The sequence below is a fragment of the Myotis myotis genome, unplaced genomic scaffold (genome assembly GCF_014108235.1).
Source record: "Myotis myotis isolate mMyoMyo1 unplaced genomic scaffold, mMyoMyo1.p scaffold_m19_p_12, whole genome shotgun sequence".
Classification (NCBI taxonomy): Eukaryota; Metazoa; Chordata; class Mammalia; order Chiroptera; family Vespertilionidae; genus Myotis; species Myotis myotis.
Window position 1 is genome coordinate 17409517 of NW_023416316.1, and position 18011 is coordinate 17427527.

Genomic DNA, 18011 nt, shown 5'->3' on the forward strand with positions numbered 1-18011 from the left:
TCTGCCAGGTCCTGCAGACGCCACTCGGGAAGACAGGCAAGTCCCCGCTCTCACTGAGCCTTTGTCCCAACAAACACGGATGCGAGACAATTTTAGACGGAGAGACAGGCATGGCAGGAAGTAGGCAGGATGATGTGACAAACAGGGACTGAGGGAGGACACCGTAGGTGGGAAAGGCATCTCTGAGTGCTTGGAACATTTGAGCTGAGATCTGAGATCCAGGGAAGGGCATTCCAGGTGGATAGACGGGCCAATGTAATAGGCCAGCAGTGGGACAGAGTGCTGCTTCTGGAGCACAAAGAAGGCCCCAGTGGCTCAACCAGGATGGGCGGGGCTGGATCTGGAGCACAGAAACAAGTGGAAGATGGAGAGGAAGGCAGGGGGTCAGGTTAGGTAGGATCCTGTAGCCTTGATAAGGAGTTTGGCATTTATTCCAAGCCCCATGGGAAGAACACAGATTGCAAGGGGCAGCATTACAAATACAAGGGACATGACTATTCCATCGTTCAGGTGACGGAACACATTAGCTTGAAAGAGAGGAGTAGCAGGGGACAGATTGTAAACCTTCATTGAAGTTCTAAGACAGCGGTTCTCAACCTGTGGGTTGCGACCCCTTTGGCAGTCGAACGACCTTTTCACAGGGGTCGCCTAAGACCATCCTGCATATCAGATATTTACATTATGATTCATAACAGTAGCAACATTACAGTTATGAAGTAGCAACAAAAATAATTTTATGGTTGGGTCACAACATGAGGAACTGTATTTAAAGGGCCAGAAGCTTGAGAACCACTGTGTAGGTGCTAATCAAGAACCGTATCCATGGTCACACATCTAGTAGGGTGTGCATCTGAGAGTTAAAGCTAAACAATGCATTCTGCTATCCTGCTTCTGCCCAAGATCACCCAAGGGTCATTTCCCCCCCAAAGAGGATTGACAAAATCATCAGGCACCACTGACCTATGCCCGAATGTGGGTAACTATCTCCCAGCTTGTCTAACAGTGGGTTCCATGTTGGTGCTGTCTCCCACTCATCCCGGAGCCCCTTATGTTCAGGGGCTGTATCTTTTATTCATCCACATGCAAGGTTATAGTTGGCAATAATCAATAGACATTGAATGAATGAACGGACAAATCTTAGGCTATTAAAAAATGCATTAGAAATCATCCGATCAAACTCCGCCCCCCAGCTTTATTGAAGTATAATTGACAAGTAAAATTGTATTTAAAGTGTACAACATCATTAGTCAAATCCTTCTCACCTACCGATAAGGTGTCTGAGGTTAAGCAACTTTCAAAGGCAACGTAGGTAAATGGTGAGGAGTGTCCAAGATGGGTGGTGAGTGGGCACTGGGAGATGAATCAAAACTAGTAAGTTTCCAATTTTTTTTTTTTTTTGCTTCTTGGTAATTTTTTATACAGTCACATGTAGCAACATTTTTACTGTATAGTTCTGGCTTTGGTGTCATACATAGATAAGACTTCCTTACCCAAAGGCTATGAAATATTTAACTGGGATTTCTTCTTATGCTTTTACTCCAAATCTCTCATTCACCTGTAACTGACATTGTGTTAGTGGATGATGGGCAGAATCTGAATAACTGGAATAGAAAACGGATTAGACACGAAGTAGGAAACAGCTGGGCTTGTTTTCTCATTCACCCGTGTGTCCCCTCCAGTCTCCTTCCCTTCCCCCCCACTGACTGGTTTTGAGATTTTGTTACCTGATTCAGTCCGCACAGAAGCCAACCAAGACTTCTGATAGAAGAAACCGAGTCTTAATTAACTTCTACTTAAGCTGTTTATAGGGGACACGCGATGGGAAAAAATGATGAGACGTAAACTTCCTTTACGCTGTGTACCCTGCTGTCTGTTCAATATTTTACAATTTGAAACTGGCCTTTCACACGCACTAATAACCAAGAAAAGTCTAAAATCGGTGCTGAAGGCTCATAAAAGGGGGACACTCTGCAATATCTCTGCAGCGAGCCTCCCGCTACCTTCAGGCTATGCAGCAAGCGACCTTGGTGGGCTGACAATAAAGATTTCTCAGGGTCACAACTCAGTCTTTGTCCTCCCCCCGCCGCCCCCTCGCCATTCAGTCTTGAAAGAAAAAGCTGTGGTTTTAAAAATATAATGACAATGTTCCTTGCTTGGATTAGAGGGAAACTCCAGTCAGGGTCTTCTGCTGATGAATAAATAATTCAAAAGCAGCTATGTATTGGAGGTGGTATTAGCAATTTGATTGTGACAGTGCTGACTCTGTCACACAAACCTTCATAAGTGTGGCAGTCCCAAAGGAGTTCGTGTGGCAAAACGCACTGTGCTAGGACCTTGAACCGACCAATAAAAGAGACAAATCTCTGGCAATCCAACCAAGAGGCAAAGGGGATATTACATTCGGTCTGTTCTGATAGAATACAACAGTTGATTTATTTTTTTAAACTCACATTATCACAAGCCACATAATAAAAACAATAAAAATAAATAATCGTTTCCATGGAGTAAAAAGCCAAGACAATTTTTCAAGAGAAGAAGAAGAATAGCTCTTGCCTTATGAGGTATATTTTAATATATTAAAAACCTAGACAGATTAAAGGAGGATGGTATTGGCACAGGAATGGCAGATTGATGGACTAGAAAGAAGCCACAAATGGTGGACCTGAGGATACATGAGAAATAGGTGTGCGATCGAGACTTTTAAATCAATGAGGGAAAGAATGAATTAATTGATCAATCATGTTGAGACAACTGGCTCACCATCAGTAAAAAAGTAAAGTTATTCCTACCTCACACCTTATAGAAAAATAAATTCTTAATTCTAGCCGGATCAAAACTATTGAAGTAGAAGAAACATCATAGGTAAGTGTCTGAAATGGAGATATTCATTCCAAGGCTAACATCAAAACCAAAAATCATAATATTAAAAGAATGTTAATGGGATTTCCTAAAATTATAAAGTTTTGTATAAGAATTTAAAAGAACCCATATACAAAAATTTATAAAAGAGGTCAAGGTCAATATATTTTAGATACAAATGTTAATATAATATTATTTTATTCACAGGCTGATGAGGCATGTGAACAAGAAGTGTATATCTTAATTGAATAAAATATATGGGGGGGGGAAAGCATAGAAGGATATACCTGTGTGGGTTATATCTGGGTGGTGAGTATATACTTATGTTCTTTCTTTATATTTTCCTGTACTTTTAAATCTCACTTTTGCAATGATTATACATTCCTTCCTTTTATAATCAGCAACAATAATACAGCTGTTAAAACTGCTTACTGGCCCCATATGCGAGCATTTTTTTGGAAATTCTTACATCACACATAGTAGATACTAAATATAGCTAAAGATCTTGTAAAGAGAAATCTTAGTTTAATTTTTCCAGGACTTTAAAGTATCTGGAGGTATCTTAGTCACTGGGGTGCAGCCGCTAATATTTCAGCATTTTATGCTTTGGTTCTTCATTGCATTCTCACATTTGCTCATTGTCCATATATAAAGTAACTAGAGGCCCGATGCATGAATTTGTGCACAGGAGGGGTCCTTCTGGATGGCCTGTGGGGATCAGGTTGAAACCCGCAGTCCAATGCTGCCTGCAGCTCCTACCTGCCGCTCCCACTCATCCCGGCCCCTCTGTGCCAGCCGTGAGCTCGCGCCCAATCAGTCCCTATCCGGAGAGGCTCGCACTGCCACAGCAGCGCTTACCAGCCCTGAGCCCTGCACCTGGATCCCTCCTGAGGGGAGTGGCCTGCAGGATGGGGTCGAAACCGGCTCTTCGACATCCCCCGAGCCGCAGTGGTCGGCAAACTCATTAGTCAACAGAGCCAAATATCAACAGCACAATAATTGAAATTTCTTTTGAGCCAAATTTTTTAAACTTAAACTATATAGGTAGGTACATTGTTATTAACTTAATTAGGGTACTCCTAAAGTTTAGGACAGTGATGGTGAACCTTTTGAGCTCGGCGTGTCAGCATTTTGAAAAACCCTAACTTAACTCTGGTGCCGTGTCACATATAGAAATTTTTTGATATTTGCAACCATAGTAAAACAAAGACTTATATTTTTGATATTTATTTTATACATTTAAATGCCATTTAACAAAGAAAAATCAACCAAAAAAATGAGTTCGCGTGTCATAGGTTCGCCATCACTGGTTTAGGAAGAGCCACACTCAAGGGGCCAAAGGGCCGCATGTGGCTTGCGAGCTGTAGTTTGCTGACCACTGCAAGGGGTCCCAGATTATGAGAGGGCGTAGGCCAAGAGACCCCATCAGTGCACGATCAGGGCTGGGGAGGGACTGCGAGGGGGGGAGGTGCTCCAGGGTGTGTCCGGCCCATCTCACTCAGTCCCAATCAGCCCGACCCCAGCAGCAAGCTAACCTACCAGTTGGAGCATCTACCCCTGGTGGTCAGTGCATGTCATAGCAAGCAATTGAGTTGTGTTAGCATATCATTAGCATATTACGCTTTGATTGGTTGAACGGTTGACTGAACAACCAACACTTAGCATATTAGGTTTTTATTATATAGGACTAGAAGCCCCGTGCACAAAAATTTGTGCACTGGCGGGGGGCGGGGGGTCCCTCAGCCCAACCTGTGCCCTCTTACAGTCTGGGACCCCTCGGGAGATAACCACCTGCTGGCTTAGGCCCGCTCCCCTGGTGGCAGATGGCATGCCCAATCCTGCAGTGTCTGCCCCGTCTCCCCCGGTCGCACACGGCAGGCCCGGATCGGCGCTGGGGCAGCCAGCGGCTGGGGATCAGGCTGCCGCCAGCCCCAGGCGGGGTGGCGCAGTGGGATCTGCCCGCAGTATGTAAATTAGCCGCCATCTTTGTTGGTGGTTAATTTGCATATCGCGCTGATTAGCCAATGGGAGGCGTAGCGAAGGTATGGTCAATTACCATGTTTGTCTATTATTAGATAGGATGATATTCTATTTTGTGGAGTTACTCACCATATCGCCCTAAATACTATAATTAGCAAACATATTAGTCAAACATACCAGTATCAAAACTATTGTCTTGCATTCTATTTATTTACTTTGACAAGAGATCCATGAATTTGTCTAAATAATTCATCTCATTGCATGAGAATAAGTATCCACAGATTATTTGATCATGAGAATTATAACTTAATAAATATGAAATCGGATTCTATTGTTCTTCTATTTAATTTAACTTTACACTGAGAATACTTATTTCTAAGGGAACATCTGGGATTTTGTAAACTGGTGAAATGAATATTAATTACTAACATATTTCCTAATATTATCTACTTCAAGGAACTTCCAATAATTGCTATGGTATGTCTCCACATGGTCTAAATTTTCTGGAGTCCATGACCATGTACTTAGAGTAAAGAGACATGTGATGGTAATGATGGTAACATGTGATGATGCTAATCTGCATCTAGACAAATTATTCAAAAGGAAACATTTAATTTGGAAAAAAAAATCAGTGTCTAGGACAGGGGTGGGCAAACTTTTTGTCTCGAGGGCCACAATGGGTTCTTAAACTGGACCGGAGGGCCAGAACAAAAGCATGGATGGAGTGTTTGTGTGAACTAATATAAATTCAAAGTAAACATCATTACATAAAAGGGTACGGTCTTTTTCTTTTTTTAGTTTTATTCATTTCAAACGGGCCGGATTCGGCCCGTGGGCTGTCGTTTGCCCACGGCTGGTCTAGGAGAAAGCAAGATTATAGAGGCAGACAGCCCGGCTATCACATTTACAGTCTTTAAGTTTTGAAGCAAATTACTTGGTCTCACAAATTTGTTTCCTTGCTTGTAAGACAAAGAGAGTAATATCTACTTTGTGGTCATTAATGAGGTGACGTATTTAAAGTACCAACCACCGAACAGGCACTCAATAAAAAAAAACAAAAACCTATTATTGAGAGGGGATAAGAGGATGACAAGGCTGCTTGCTGCCAGGAGGAAGCTGGCTGAGTCTCTACCAAGAGATTCACAGAGCAACTACCACCTCAATGAGTGTGCTAGCACCTAGGAGTGAGGCTGCCAAGCTCGAAATGGAATCATCACAGGGAAGGTGACTCACGCTATTCAAGTTCAGTCAACAGTTAACTGATCTGAAGTAGAACACTGCTCTTTCTGGTGCCTGAAGTGATCATATCTCTCAGTCAGGCACCACCTTCCTCAGATGAAAATAACTCAATTGTCTGGGGGAGGGTGGAGTCAGAACAAAGAGAGGTAGGAGTCATGAGGGAAGTTCCACCTGAGTCGTGGGGAGGCTAAATGACTCTCCTTGCCTAACGGCAGACTCCGCCTCACCAGTGCAATGAAACTGGTACCTCCCAGGCCTGGGGTCTCTCTCCAGGTGCCAGATAACCCCCCTTTCGGACCGCTGAGCTTTCCTTTCTCATTGGTCAAGGCCAGTGATCCACCTCATTCTGTCTACACAGGTCTTCCTCAGAACCAGAAAAATGCACTGGTCTCCACATATTAAATTGCCATCATTCCCAGGCCTCTCTCCTCCAGATTATGACAAGATCACCTTGGTGAAAGAACTGGTTGTTTCCTTAGCTAGCCAGTGAAAATGAGAATTTTTACCAGGATAACCATTAAGAACTATCCGATTCCCTTGTTTCCAAGTACTTGAAGGAATCTCACTGTTTGCCCATGTAATAGTAAGTCATTTTAACTGCTGTTTCTGTTGATTGGATGGATGGATGGATGAATGGAAACATGGACAGATGGATGGATGGAGGCAGGGAGGGAAGAATGAAGGGATGGATGAAAAAATGCATACATGGAAGATGAATAGAATGTTGTCACACTGTGCTGGATATTAGTAATGAATGAGTCCTTGGATCTTATTTGGCACCCAGAATGATGATGATGAGAAGTTGGACAAAAGAAACTTGATCTTCTCACGTATGCTGATTGTCTGACTTCTGATTCCACGAATGCAAAGGCAAAAAAAAATCACATTGACCTTAAAAAGGAGAGAGGCTGGCTGTCTAGTAAAAAAAAAAAAAAAAGAGCCTCTCATCTTTCCGTCCTCTAATGAACAAGTTCATCTTTAACCAAGAATTCCCGAGGTTTTAGTGTATTTTGCTTTTTTTAAAATAAGGAGTTGACTATGCTCTGAGCCAGAGACCCAGCTCTGTCCAGAGTGACCTTGAACAACTCACCTGGTTCTATTAAGTGTTTCTCAGCCCCCCTCTCTGTCAGGAGAGGAGGCCAACTTTAGCCCTCAATCCTCCCCCAGGAATATTCTAAGGAAAGAGCAACGGCATGTGGGACATACTGCAAGCTCCTACAAAGAAAGGTCCATACATGGATTTGCAGGACGAGCAGCGAGAAAAGGGCACCATCCTCGGAATCATGCTGCTGTTCCTCCTTTTAGACACATTCCTCCGGTTAGAGTTAATGGCACCCGGCAAATGCACTCAGCAGATATAGGTCATGTTGCTATTTGAGCTCAGCAGCCAGCTTGCCGAGGATTTACATTCTGAGGACTCGTTTAGCACCACCCTGTCTTCCAGAGAAGAATGGGAAATGCCACCATGAAGGTCCTCCCGGCTTAAACATTTCTCAAATAACCCAGAGCTAGCCACCCCCTGCAAGGCAGCCCCCCGAGCGATGCGGTTCTGCACGTGCACGGAGATGAGCAGGAGGTCTGCCTCGGGAAGCCCTGAGCAGGGTGGGCCAGCGGCAGCTCCTGGCTGGCCGGGAAGGTGCCCACGCTACCCCTGAGCCTGCAGAGAGCAACATCCGGCAACCAGGGGAGCCTGTGACAGCGACAGAGCTTTCTCCTGGGCGGTAATCAATTACGATGCTTAAGTGCACGATGTTGTCAAGAAAAAGAAATAAGTAAACAGCGGGTGCTCCCTTCCCCCCCACCCCCCCAACTCCGTGCCATGGGGACCCAACCAAGTCAAATCATTTAAATGCTGTCGTTGGACCAACTGCCTGTGCTAACAGAACACTTTCAAAATTGTTAAAGTGGGGGAGGGGGGAGGCAATAATCGGAAATTCACAGGGCTGCTCATCACACTGCTTCTATCTCCCTTTTCTCCACAGCAAGGAGGAAAGTTACTAATATTTTTAAATTAAAATAAAAAAAGAGCATCATGTTAAAGATATCCCTGAGAACCTTGGAACAAACACATGCAGCACCTGTGCACTGGAGACACAGCCCTGCACACTCCCTCAGCCACCATGTGGAAATTCTCTCCCAGTTTCTATGTATAACCACGGCATTTCACATGCACACTCCCCCAAACCTGTCCACACGCACGCTATAATCTCATCATGCTCGCAGACACGGGAATGCTGCAACAATGCCCTGAATTGGAGACATTCCCAAGAAAAGCCCAGCGATGGTTTCCTGGCTGAATGAGAAAGAACTCGTTCAGTCGGCGGCAGCGCCTTCACGCCGGGGCAGGCTCTGGCCAGCTCTCCGCAGGGCGAGCTGCATGGCTAATCATGGATCGGCCGCTTACCTTGCAGTGCTGCAGCAGAAGTATCTGCTCGTCGAGCTCTTGTCGCTTGCCTTCTATTTCAGTCTGCCTCTTTCTTTTCTCCTTGAAAATAAAGAGAGAGAGAGACTGTAAGAGAGGGTGGGTGTTGGCTCCAGGAAATTTGAAGGCAGGCAGGCGGCAGCAGCAGCAGCAGCAGCACACATCTGTACAGACACTTGCAGAGATGCTGGGCATACACGCCCTGTCACCTGCCCCTCCGTCTCTGGGTGTGTTGCAAACAGCAGCATTCCCTGAACATGTCTGCTGTGGGCTCAGTGAGTGGGAGCAATTCTCCTCCCTCAGCCAAGCTGCAACAATTTAATCCAGAAGAAAAGGCGGTTTCTACACACACACACACACACACACACACACACACACACACACACACACGCTCATGTTCTGTGCAGTGTTAATTTGGAGACAAAGAATTAAAATGTCTCAGTCAAAAACACAGAGGCTGTTATAAACTGCAAACATGATAGAAAAAAAAATAGTGGGAGTTCTAGGGCAGAGTTCTTTTATCGAAATCATATACATTTATTATACAAGATAATTTCAAACGTTGTAGGACAAATCATCCAGTTGGACATACCCAATGATGCAAACTAGATGTGTGATCTTTCTTAAACTAGCCTTGTGGGGAGCGGGGGCATTTCATGTGGGTGGGGCTCACTGAGGATCTGATAAATATGAACTCTGGGGTTGGTCTTCCTGCATCCAACTCCTAGCTCTACCATTTGCTAACAATTTGCTTACCTCTGGTAAGTCTTTTAACCTCCTAGGTCTAAGTCTTCTCTTGCATAAAGAGGAGACAATAATAGTACCCAAAGCATATGGTTGAGACATGTATTAAATGAGATAATACATGTAAAGGACTTCAAACAATGCCTGGCACATAGTAAACACTCAATAAATGTTATTTGCTATTATTCTTATTGGCACATATTACTTTTAAGTAATGCCTAGAAATTGGTTTTGAAGGGGTGATTTCCCTTGTATTCACAGCATACCCTTTCTATTGGAGTGCACACTTAATACTTTTCTCCTCATATGCTGCAAATGTAACCAATAATCATCATATGACTGGGTATTTATCCAAGAAACCCAAAACACTAATTCAAAAATGCATATGCATCCCTATGTTCATTGCAGCATTATTTTTAATAGCTAAGATATGGAAGCAACCTAAGTACCCATTTGTCTACAAATGGGTAAAGAAGATATATTGGAATATTACTCAGCCATAAAAAAGAATGAAACCCTGACATTTGTGACAACATGGATGGACCTACAGGATATTGTGCTAAGTAAAACAAGTCAGACAAAGACAAATACCATATGATTTCACTTATATGTGGAATCTAAGAAACAAAATAAATGAACAAACAAAACAGAAACAGACATATAGATACAGAGAACACTTTGACAGTGGCCAGAAGAGGGAGGTTGGGAGAAGTGGGTGAAAAGGGATTAAGATGTGCAAATTGTCAGTCACAAAAGTAGTCAGGTAAAGTACAGCATAGGGAATATAGTCAATAATATTGTAACAACTATGTATGGCATCAGATGGGTACAACGATCACTTCATAAGTTATAGAAAGGTCTAATCACTAAGCTGTACACCTGAGACTAATATAATATTGTGTGTCAAATGTAATTGAAAATTTAAAAAATGTTTAACAAACAAGCAGCATATGAATGTGATTAATTTAAGAACAGAAAGGCTTTCCCTTATGCTAGCTTACTTGTCCCATGTTTTCTTTCCAACGTGCTGAGACAGCTACTGCCCTGAATTATTTTGCCTCACTCACATATGCAGGGAGATGCTTGTCAGACCAGACATAATGGCATTTTACAACACAACAGCCAAATCCAGGAGAAGACAATAACATAGAAGGCTGGCTGCTGTCCTCTGTGTCAACAGAAGCTTTTATTTTATGTAGTTGCTATGTTTCTGGGGGTATGCTCACACCATTGCTATTCAAATCCACATAGTAATAATTTGTGTTATAACCAAGTTCTCTGTGCAATGCCCAGATCTTAAGAAATAGCTTATAATATTTCTGGGATGTAATATCCAAATCAGGGACATCACCTCCTTGCCAAAGCAAGGCCCGAGAATATTTTAGAAACTTACTATTTACCAAAAATATTCTAAATAATGGTACATCATTGACGCTGTTTAATCCCAGGGTATGTCCAAGAACACGCAATATATGACAGTAGGCAAGAAAAGTGAGGCCCAGTGAGGAAAAGCCACCTGTCCAGCCACTCAGAGTTACCACATGAAAAAGCAAATACCTCCAGAACCAGCCAGTGTCTCTACAGTCTAGGATTTCTCCAGAGTAGGTTTACTGGACTTTTATCATTCATTCTCATTAACTATCAGGATATGAGTGGTCCTACACTTAAATACAGAGCCAAGATATAGTATGTCAAGAATACAAGATGCTGATGACTCCATAATTCCATAAATGTTCATTGAGGGTTGTGTGTTTGTTATAGACTGAATATTTGTATCCTCCCCAAAATTCATAGGTTGAAACCTAAACCCCAATGTGATAATATTAGGAGGTGGGACCTTTGGGAGGTGATTAGGTCATGAGCATGGAGCTCTCATGAACGGAATTAGTGCCCTTATAAAAGAGACCTCAGCGAGTTCTTTCCCCCCTTGCTCCCTGTGAAGGCACAGTAAAAAGACACTGCCTGTGAACCAGGAAGCCAGCCCCAACCAGAGACTGAACCTGCTGGCACCCTGATCTTGGACTTCCCAGCCTCCAGAGCTGTGAGGAATAAATTTCTGTTGTTGATAAGCTACCCAGTCTACAGTAGGGACTAAGACAATGTTCTAATTACTTGGTCATTTGCAAACCTTTCCTAAGCTATCCCACCTCTGTGTCTTTGTTCAACAAGAAAGTCCTCATTCCACAGTTGCCCACCACCATATTGGTGAATCATGTCTTGAACAGAACAAATATTACCAGATGTTTCGGGTAGCAAATCTTTACACGCTTGAGCAGTAGACTCACTGATGGTCACTGCGAACAGATATAATCATGAAAGATGCAGATTAATTTAGTTTTTTAAGAATGGGTAGGAATTAGGTAGATTAACTGGTAGTGTATTCCAGGCAAAGAGAACTGTGCAAGCAAGGGCAGAAATGTACTTCAGATTCCAGGGACAATGAGCAGGGAAATATAGCTGGATGCTGGGCTTGCCTTTAGGAGTAGAGAGCAATGATTCAAAAGTTTGGCCAGGACTAGATCACTGAGGGCCTTGAATGTCAGGACAACAAGCTGGGATTTCAGTGTGTGGACAATGCAATGTCAATGTAGAGTTCTAAGCGAGAGAGTGATATAGTGAAATGACATTTTTTGAACATTAATCTGGCACTGGTTATAGGATAGATTAATAGGGGTTGAGATACTTTTCCTTTAAAGGGCCACACAGTAAACATGTTAGGTTTTGCAGGAAATACAGTCTCTATTGCAACAACTCAATGCTGCCAGTGCCATGTGAAACAGCCTTAGACAATATATAAATGAATGTGTAGGCTGTGTTCTAATAAATAAGTCTTTGTTTACAAACACAAATGGTAGGCCAGATTGAGCCTATGGTCAGAGTTTTCTGACCTGTGGATGAAAATATCATTAAATGTCTTAGTAGGATGCTACATTCACCCAGGATGTGGTGGGGATGGATAGACTAACAAGCTCACCCTACCTTAGGCTGTTTCAGTCAGAATGGAAAGAAGAGGACAAATATAACAACCAAAATTGAGGAGACTCAGGACTAATTGGATCTAGGGGATGAGGCAAGGGGGTGTCTTGGCTTTGAGCCACACAGACCAAGGAGTGCTGGTGTAGGAACCGGCAATAGTGGGAAAAGAGTACTTTCCCGTCTGTGCTGTATTCATATATTCCCTGAGGGAACTCCTTATTGAGTTAAAGCTTGAAAAGAGCCAGTTGTTAACATATGCAACCAGCAATCAGCATCAGCATGTTCACTTTTGTGTTCTGTCAGAGGAGAACCCTGGACTTGGTCCCTGAACTTGGCCCCATCTATGGCTGTTACAGAATTATTCGATTAGTTGAGTCCCACTCCACAGTGATAGAGTTAGGTCCTGAAGTCACTCCTAACTAGATAGGATGTAAGATGTGCACTCATCCTCTGTGCAGAATTAGAGCTAAAGTATAGCAAGTTCAAGCCGGGTACCCCAGGGTACCTGACGCTTGCTTGCTTGGACTCCTGAGGTCCTATCTGTGCTTCTCATCTAACTAGTCTGCTGCTTCCCAGGTTGCCCCTTCCCTTAATCAAGGCAAAACCACTGATGCTTGGACATTCAGCCTACATGATTTCCTTTACTCTCATCATCTATACAACCTACATAAGTGATAACTTGCAGATCTACATTTTCAACCTCAATTTCTCCTTTGAGCTCCAGACCCCCACGTCCAGCTCCTGACTGTTCATATCCAGTCCCTCAAACTCAATCCTTGTGGTCATCATCTCAGCCATCCCTCCTCCCCTACTCTCACACCTGTTCCTTAAGTATTCCTCATCTCAGCGATGACTATACAAGCCAGGAATCTTAGTTGTCCTAGGAACTTCCCTTTCTTGAAAGATCAAGTCCTCTGATTCTGCTTGTCTTTTCCACATCTTCTGCTTCCCCACCATACCCTTTATTACTACCTCAATACTCTCCTGCACCTCCCCACCTGCACATGCAGACTAGTCTACATTAGTGTCTCTAGTGATCTGTAGCCTACCCCACTTCCATCTGGATCATTGCAGGGGTTTCTCACTAGTCTTCCAGCTCTTAGGTATTGTCTCTGAGCAAGTCACCCTCTGTGTTCCTGTCAGAGTGATATTCTAAAATGGAAATCTGACTGTGACCAACCTTTGCCTAAAATCCCCGAATGTCTCCCATTGCAAGCAGTGAAAAGAGCAAGTTCCTTAGCCTAGCCAATGAGGCCCCTCTCTATCTCACAGCTTCATCTCAAGCCATGACACCCCCAAACCATATGCTCCAACCTCAACAAACCATTGTAGTTTCCTGATCTACAAAGCTGGTTCGTGCTTTCCTGGTTTTGTTCTTACTGCTTCCTCTAATGAAAATGGATTTCCCTCACTGCTTCATCTGACAAAACAATTCTTCTTCTTTGACAATATAGCTTAAATATCAATGAAGCTAGACTGGTCATCTGCCCAGCCTTCCTTCTCTCAGAGAATCCACCTACCCTCACTGTCAGGGGCACGGTGGGAATGCCAGCCATAGTTAGTCACACGTAGCCCAGCTCATCTCTGCCACCAGGACTTGCATGTGACACAGGTTAGGCCAATCATACTACCTTATCTCACTGCAATAGCAATTGGTCTAAATGTGGCTACAGGACGCAAGCAGGACCAATAAGAGACATTTCTAGGGAAAGACACATGAATCCTGGGAGGGAAACGCTCCCTTCCACTAAGGATAAGCTGGGACGATGAACATCTGAGGCAATTTCCAAGCCACACAGGAGAGATGCATCCACGTTGGAGAAAGGCCGGCTTGCAGAGAAAAGCAGAGCTGAAAGACGGAGAAAGAAGGATTCTAATGACATAGTCTGAGTCCCAGATCTGGTTACGCATAAAGCCAGAGCCATCTCGGGACTTCCTAAATGATATACAATCACAAATCTCCCCTTTGCTTACATGCGTTTGAGTGGTGTTTCTGTCACTTGCAACTCAGAGTCCTGGCAAATACAGAAGCCTCTTCTGCTTCCTCCAAACAGAACTCATCACTCCCTCCTTCTTGCACCCATTCCTAGGCTGTGGATCTTTCTACATCAGCACCGTGAGCACTTTAACACTTTATACACTGAACTGTGTGCACATCTCCTTCTTCTAAACTACAGGCTCCTCAAGGACAAGGATCTTGGCCGATGCATCTCCAAAGCCTGGAGTGCTGCATGACGAAGACACGGGATAGAAGCTCCGTAAGTCCCTCTGAACAAGATACTTGCTCTCCTGATCATGTTTCTGTTTGCCCGTAGTCCTCACTCCAATGCGTTCTGAGTCTGCTCTCACGGTTTCATTGGCAGGAAAATGTATCATTGAAAACACATGAGCCGTCCGTCTATAAAACCAGAAGCGTCTTTCTGGTGAAGACATTAGCCCATATGGAATAGACCGATATTGTTATGCATATGCGGAAACTTGTTGAAAAAGCTGATTCTGAGAAAGAATCACGGGAAACTCATCCTGGGGAGAAGATCTGGGGGAAGTGGAAATTCCAGGGAAAGTGTAATGAGCTGACAGTAGCAAACCATTCAGGGAAAATGTGCCTCATGGGACATCTGAAATGAAGTAATCTCAATCCATTAGGAAGACTTCCAGACCCCTCCACTCCCTGGGAGGCCCCGCAAGCCACTTTTCGTTGCCGTTCTGTAAATTATGTATTTTCCTGGCAAGTATTTTCTGGAAGTATTGCGACACTGTGAAACTGCAAACTCTCAGTACAGTAAGGAGTACCCGCAGAGAAGGGAGCTCACTGTTCAAAGGTGGTTCGTAAATGCGATGGGACGACAGGTATTAAACGTAGCCATCAATCACCTTGAACATTCTGGTGTATTTCCTCCTAGTTTTCCGGTGAATGTAGCTGCCAACGCATTTCTCTTTTACAAGATTGTTATTCTACGTTGGGTATATACTGATTTTAAACAAATTCAAATTTTTTTGTATCATTGAATATTCTTTAAAAACAAACCAAAAAAGCAGTTAAGAAGTCTATGCCCACTTTGGTGTGCTTCAGCAGAAGCCCTGTTCTCTCCTGCCCGCTGTGCTGTGACCCAGGTGTTGGGAAATGCAAGGGGGAGCCTGGGGAGGGTCCCAAGGGAGCCTCTGAGGAACCTGGAGAAAGGGGAAGAGGCGGAGCGGCCTGGCCAGAGCAAGGCAGAGAGCCAGTGTGTCCTTTCCTCTGCGGAGGCCACTCTCACTTGAGCTGATGCCGAGAGCCCCGGACACAGCAGTGGGAAGAACCAGAAGACCTACTCAAAGCTCTGTTGCTATCATCTAGATAAGAGGGGAAAGAAAATATGTTAAATGTTAAACGTTACGTTCTAGATAAAGAGAGTTTTGCTTTGACACCTCCCCATTGTGAGCCAAAGGGACCTGTGTGTCCTTCCCCTCACATGGATTTCACAATGCACAATCAGAGAAAGGGGTAGAGTGCTGGAAAAAAAAAAAAAAAAAAAAAAAAGCACGATCCAGACTGTTTTAAATAGCCTGCACTTGGAAAGGGAATGGGGATATGGTAGGTAGGGAGCCAGGGGGAGATCAAAGACCGAGAAAAGGAGAGAAGGGATGAAAAAAAAAAAGAACCAGCCCTTGCCGATTTGGCTCAGTGGATAGAGTGTCGGCCTGCAAACTGCAGGGTCGGGGGCTTGATTGCGGTCAAGGAGACGTACCTCAGTTGCAGGTGTGTTCCCGGTTCTAGTTGGGATGCGTGCAGGAGGCAACGGGTCAATGTGTCTCTCTCAAATGGATGTTTCTCTGTGTCTCTCCCCCTCCCTTCCACTCTCTCGCTAAAATAAATAAATAAATGGAAAAATATCTTCAGGTGAGGATTAACAAAGAAAAAAGAACCAAAAGGGCTTGGTGGACAGTTTTTAAAATTCAAGAGTTTAAAAATAAAGGGGCTGAGATATCAACACTAGAAAATCAATCAATCCCGTTTGCTGTTCTCCAAAAGAGTCCAGAAGGGACACTGGACTTTTGCCTTCTAGACGACGATTCTTCGAACATGACGTTTTGCTGAAATCGGCTCGCCAGCGTGACAGGTTTTATATAGGTTACGCTTCGGAGTAAGGTGACATTCTGAGAATTACATTATGGAAAAGCAAGCTGCAAATGGGGACCCGATGAGCTTTTTCTATTAAGGAAGCAGAATGTCCTCGAAGTCATGGTTGGATTATAATTACCTGTTTAATGCTGCTGCAGAACCCATGCTATTTATATATCTGAGCACAGAAAAGGACGGTGGTCTGTCTGAAAACTGAGAAGCTGAGTGATCGAGCATAAAATGATCATGGAGGCGCCCGCTCAGCTTTGCCGAAGAGCCTGTCCGGCTAACTTGAATGTTGAGTTTGCTTAGCAGACACAACCTAACGAGAGATCAGTTATCTGATCTCCATGCCGTTAGATATTAAAACTTTCTCCTGGCTCTGACTTCAAGGTCACCAATCATGATTCTATTATATTCAGGCTTCCCACGTTGTGAGCTAAATGGAGAGATGATACTTGGTAGGCCCCCTGCAATGTCCATCCATGTAAGTGAATAAAATGGCACGTGGGTCTGTAGATGAGGGTATTGAAAGCTAAGTTGGTAAGTGATTTTCTGATCCCACAAAACTAAGGAGCAGAACCTGGAGTCAGCTTAAAAGGCTTGGTCAAAAGGACAAGTAGATTTCCTATCATCACCCTGTTCTTCCTAGTCATGCACCCATTCAACCGACAACATCCCATGTGAGGTAGAGAATTCTATTCGTTCCTCATTGCTTAGTTTTGACCAGCATTTCCATTTAGGTAACTTCTCTTTTATTCAACTTGGCCTCGAACTTACCATCTATTAGTCAAAGAGGTAACTAACTGCCTGCTTTGTTTTGTTTGTAACAAATTACAAAGTCAAGAGGAAGAATTTTAGGTAGGAAAAGAAGACATTTATTACTTCAAATGTCACTAGTGGTTTTTGAAAGAATACTTTATCACCTAAACCTTTAAGATACATCATAGAGAGGTTAGATGCAAAATTGTTACTAATTACAGTTAGTAACAGTTAGTATAGCTAGCGTATTAGCAACAATTCTGATGCCTAACACAGCATAGTTTTAGTTTGAAGTATTTTGTAGATACAAGTGGGTTATAGCTGAGATCTATTTTAAAGGTCTACCCACCGTGTTACTATCTAAATAATTGCTTAAATATATAGCTATATTTTCACTTTAATGTTCATAACATCAAATTCTTTGCCAAAGACCAAGTATTTTTCTCTGAAGACCACGAAGGAGCATGGTATAATACAGCTCTAATGAGAAAGTAAGATCTGTCCCTTGATATCATATTGATAACCTATGGTGGTGATAAGATTGACCACTTTCTGTACAGGTAACATGGTAGAGAACTCTGTGGAAGTCCTAAATGTTAGAAATAACATAGCTGAGTTCCCCTGCAGAATCTCCATATCATCACTCTGAACGCATTGCATTATTCCCACCATGAAGCCACATGAGCACTGAACCAGGAGTCAGAAGACCTGGGTGACTTAGACAAGCCTCTTACTGTTCCTGGGCCATAGATTCCCCATGTGTGACATGAGGTTGGACCAGCTTCGCTCTAAGATTCCACGATGCTAAGAAGAACAACAACTTCACATTCTAGATCAGCGGTTCTCAACCTGTGGGTCGCGACCCCTCTGGGGGTCAAACAACCCTTTCACAGGGGTCGCCTAAGACCATCGGAAAACACATATATA

General features: G+C 43.5%; 1 protein-coding gene across 4 annotated transcripts in view; it reads right to left on the reverse strand.

Moving 5' to 3' along the window:
* The window catches only part of PALM2AKAP2 (PALM2 and AKAP2 fusion), a 377089-nt gene that overhangs the window by 209530 nt on the left and 149548 nt on the right, over positions 1-18011 (reverse strand). For all 4 annotated transcript variants that reach the window (XM_036330053.1, XM_036330056.1, XM_036330055.1 and 1 more), the window contains one exon: positions 8483-8563. In XM_036330053.1, the coding sequence (XP_036185946.1) occupies positions 8483-8563 (81 nt within the window). The remainder of the gene's footprint in view (positions 1-8482; positions 8564-18011) is intronic.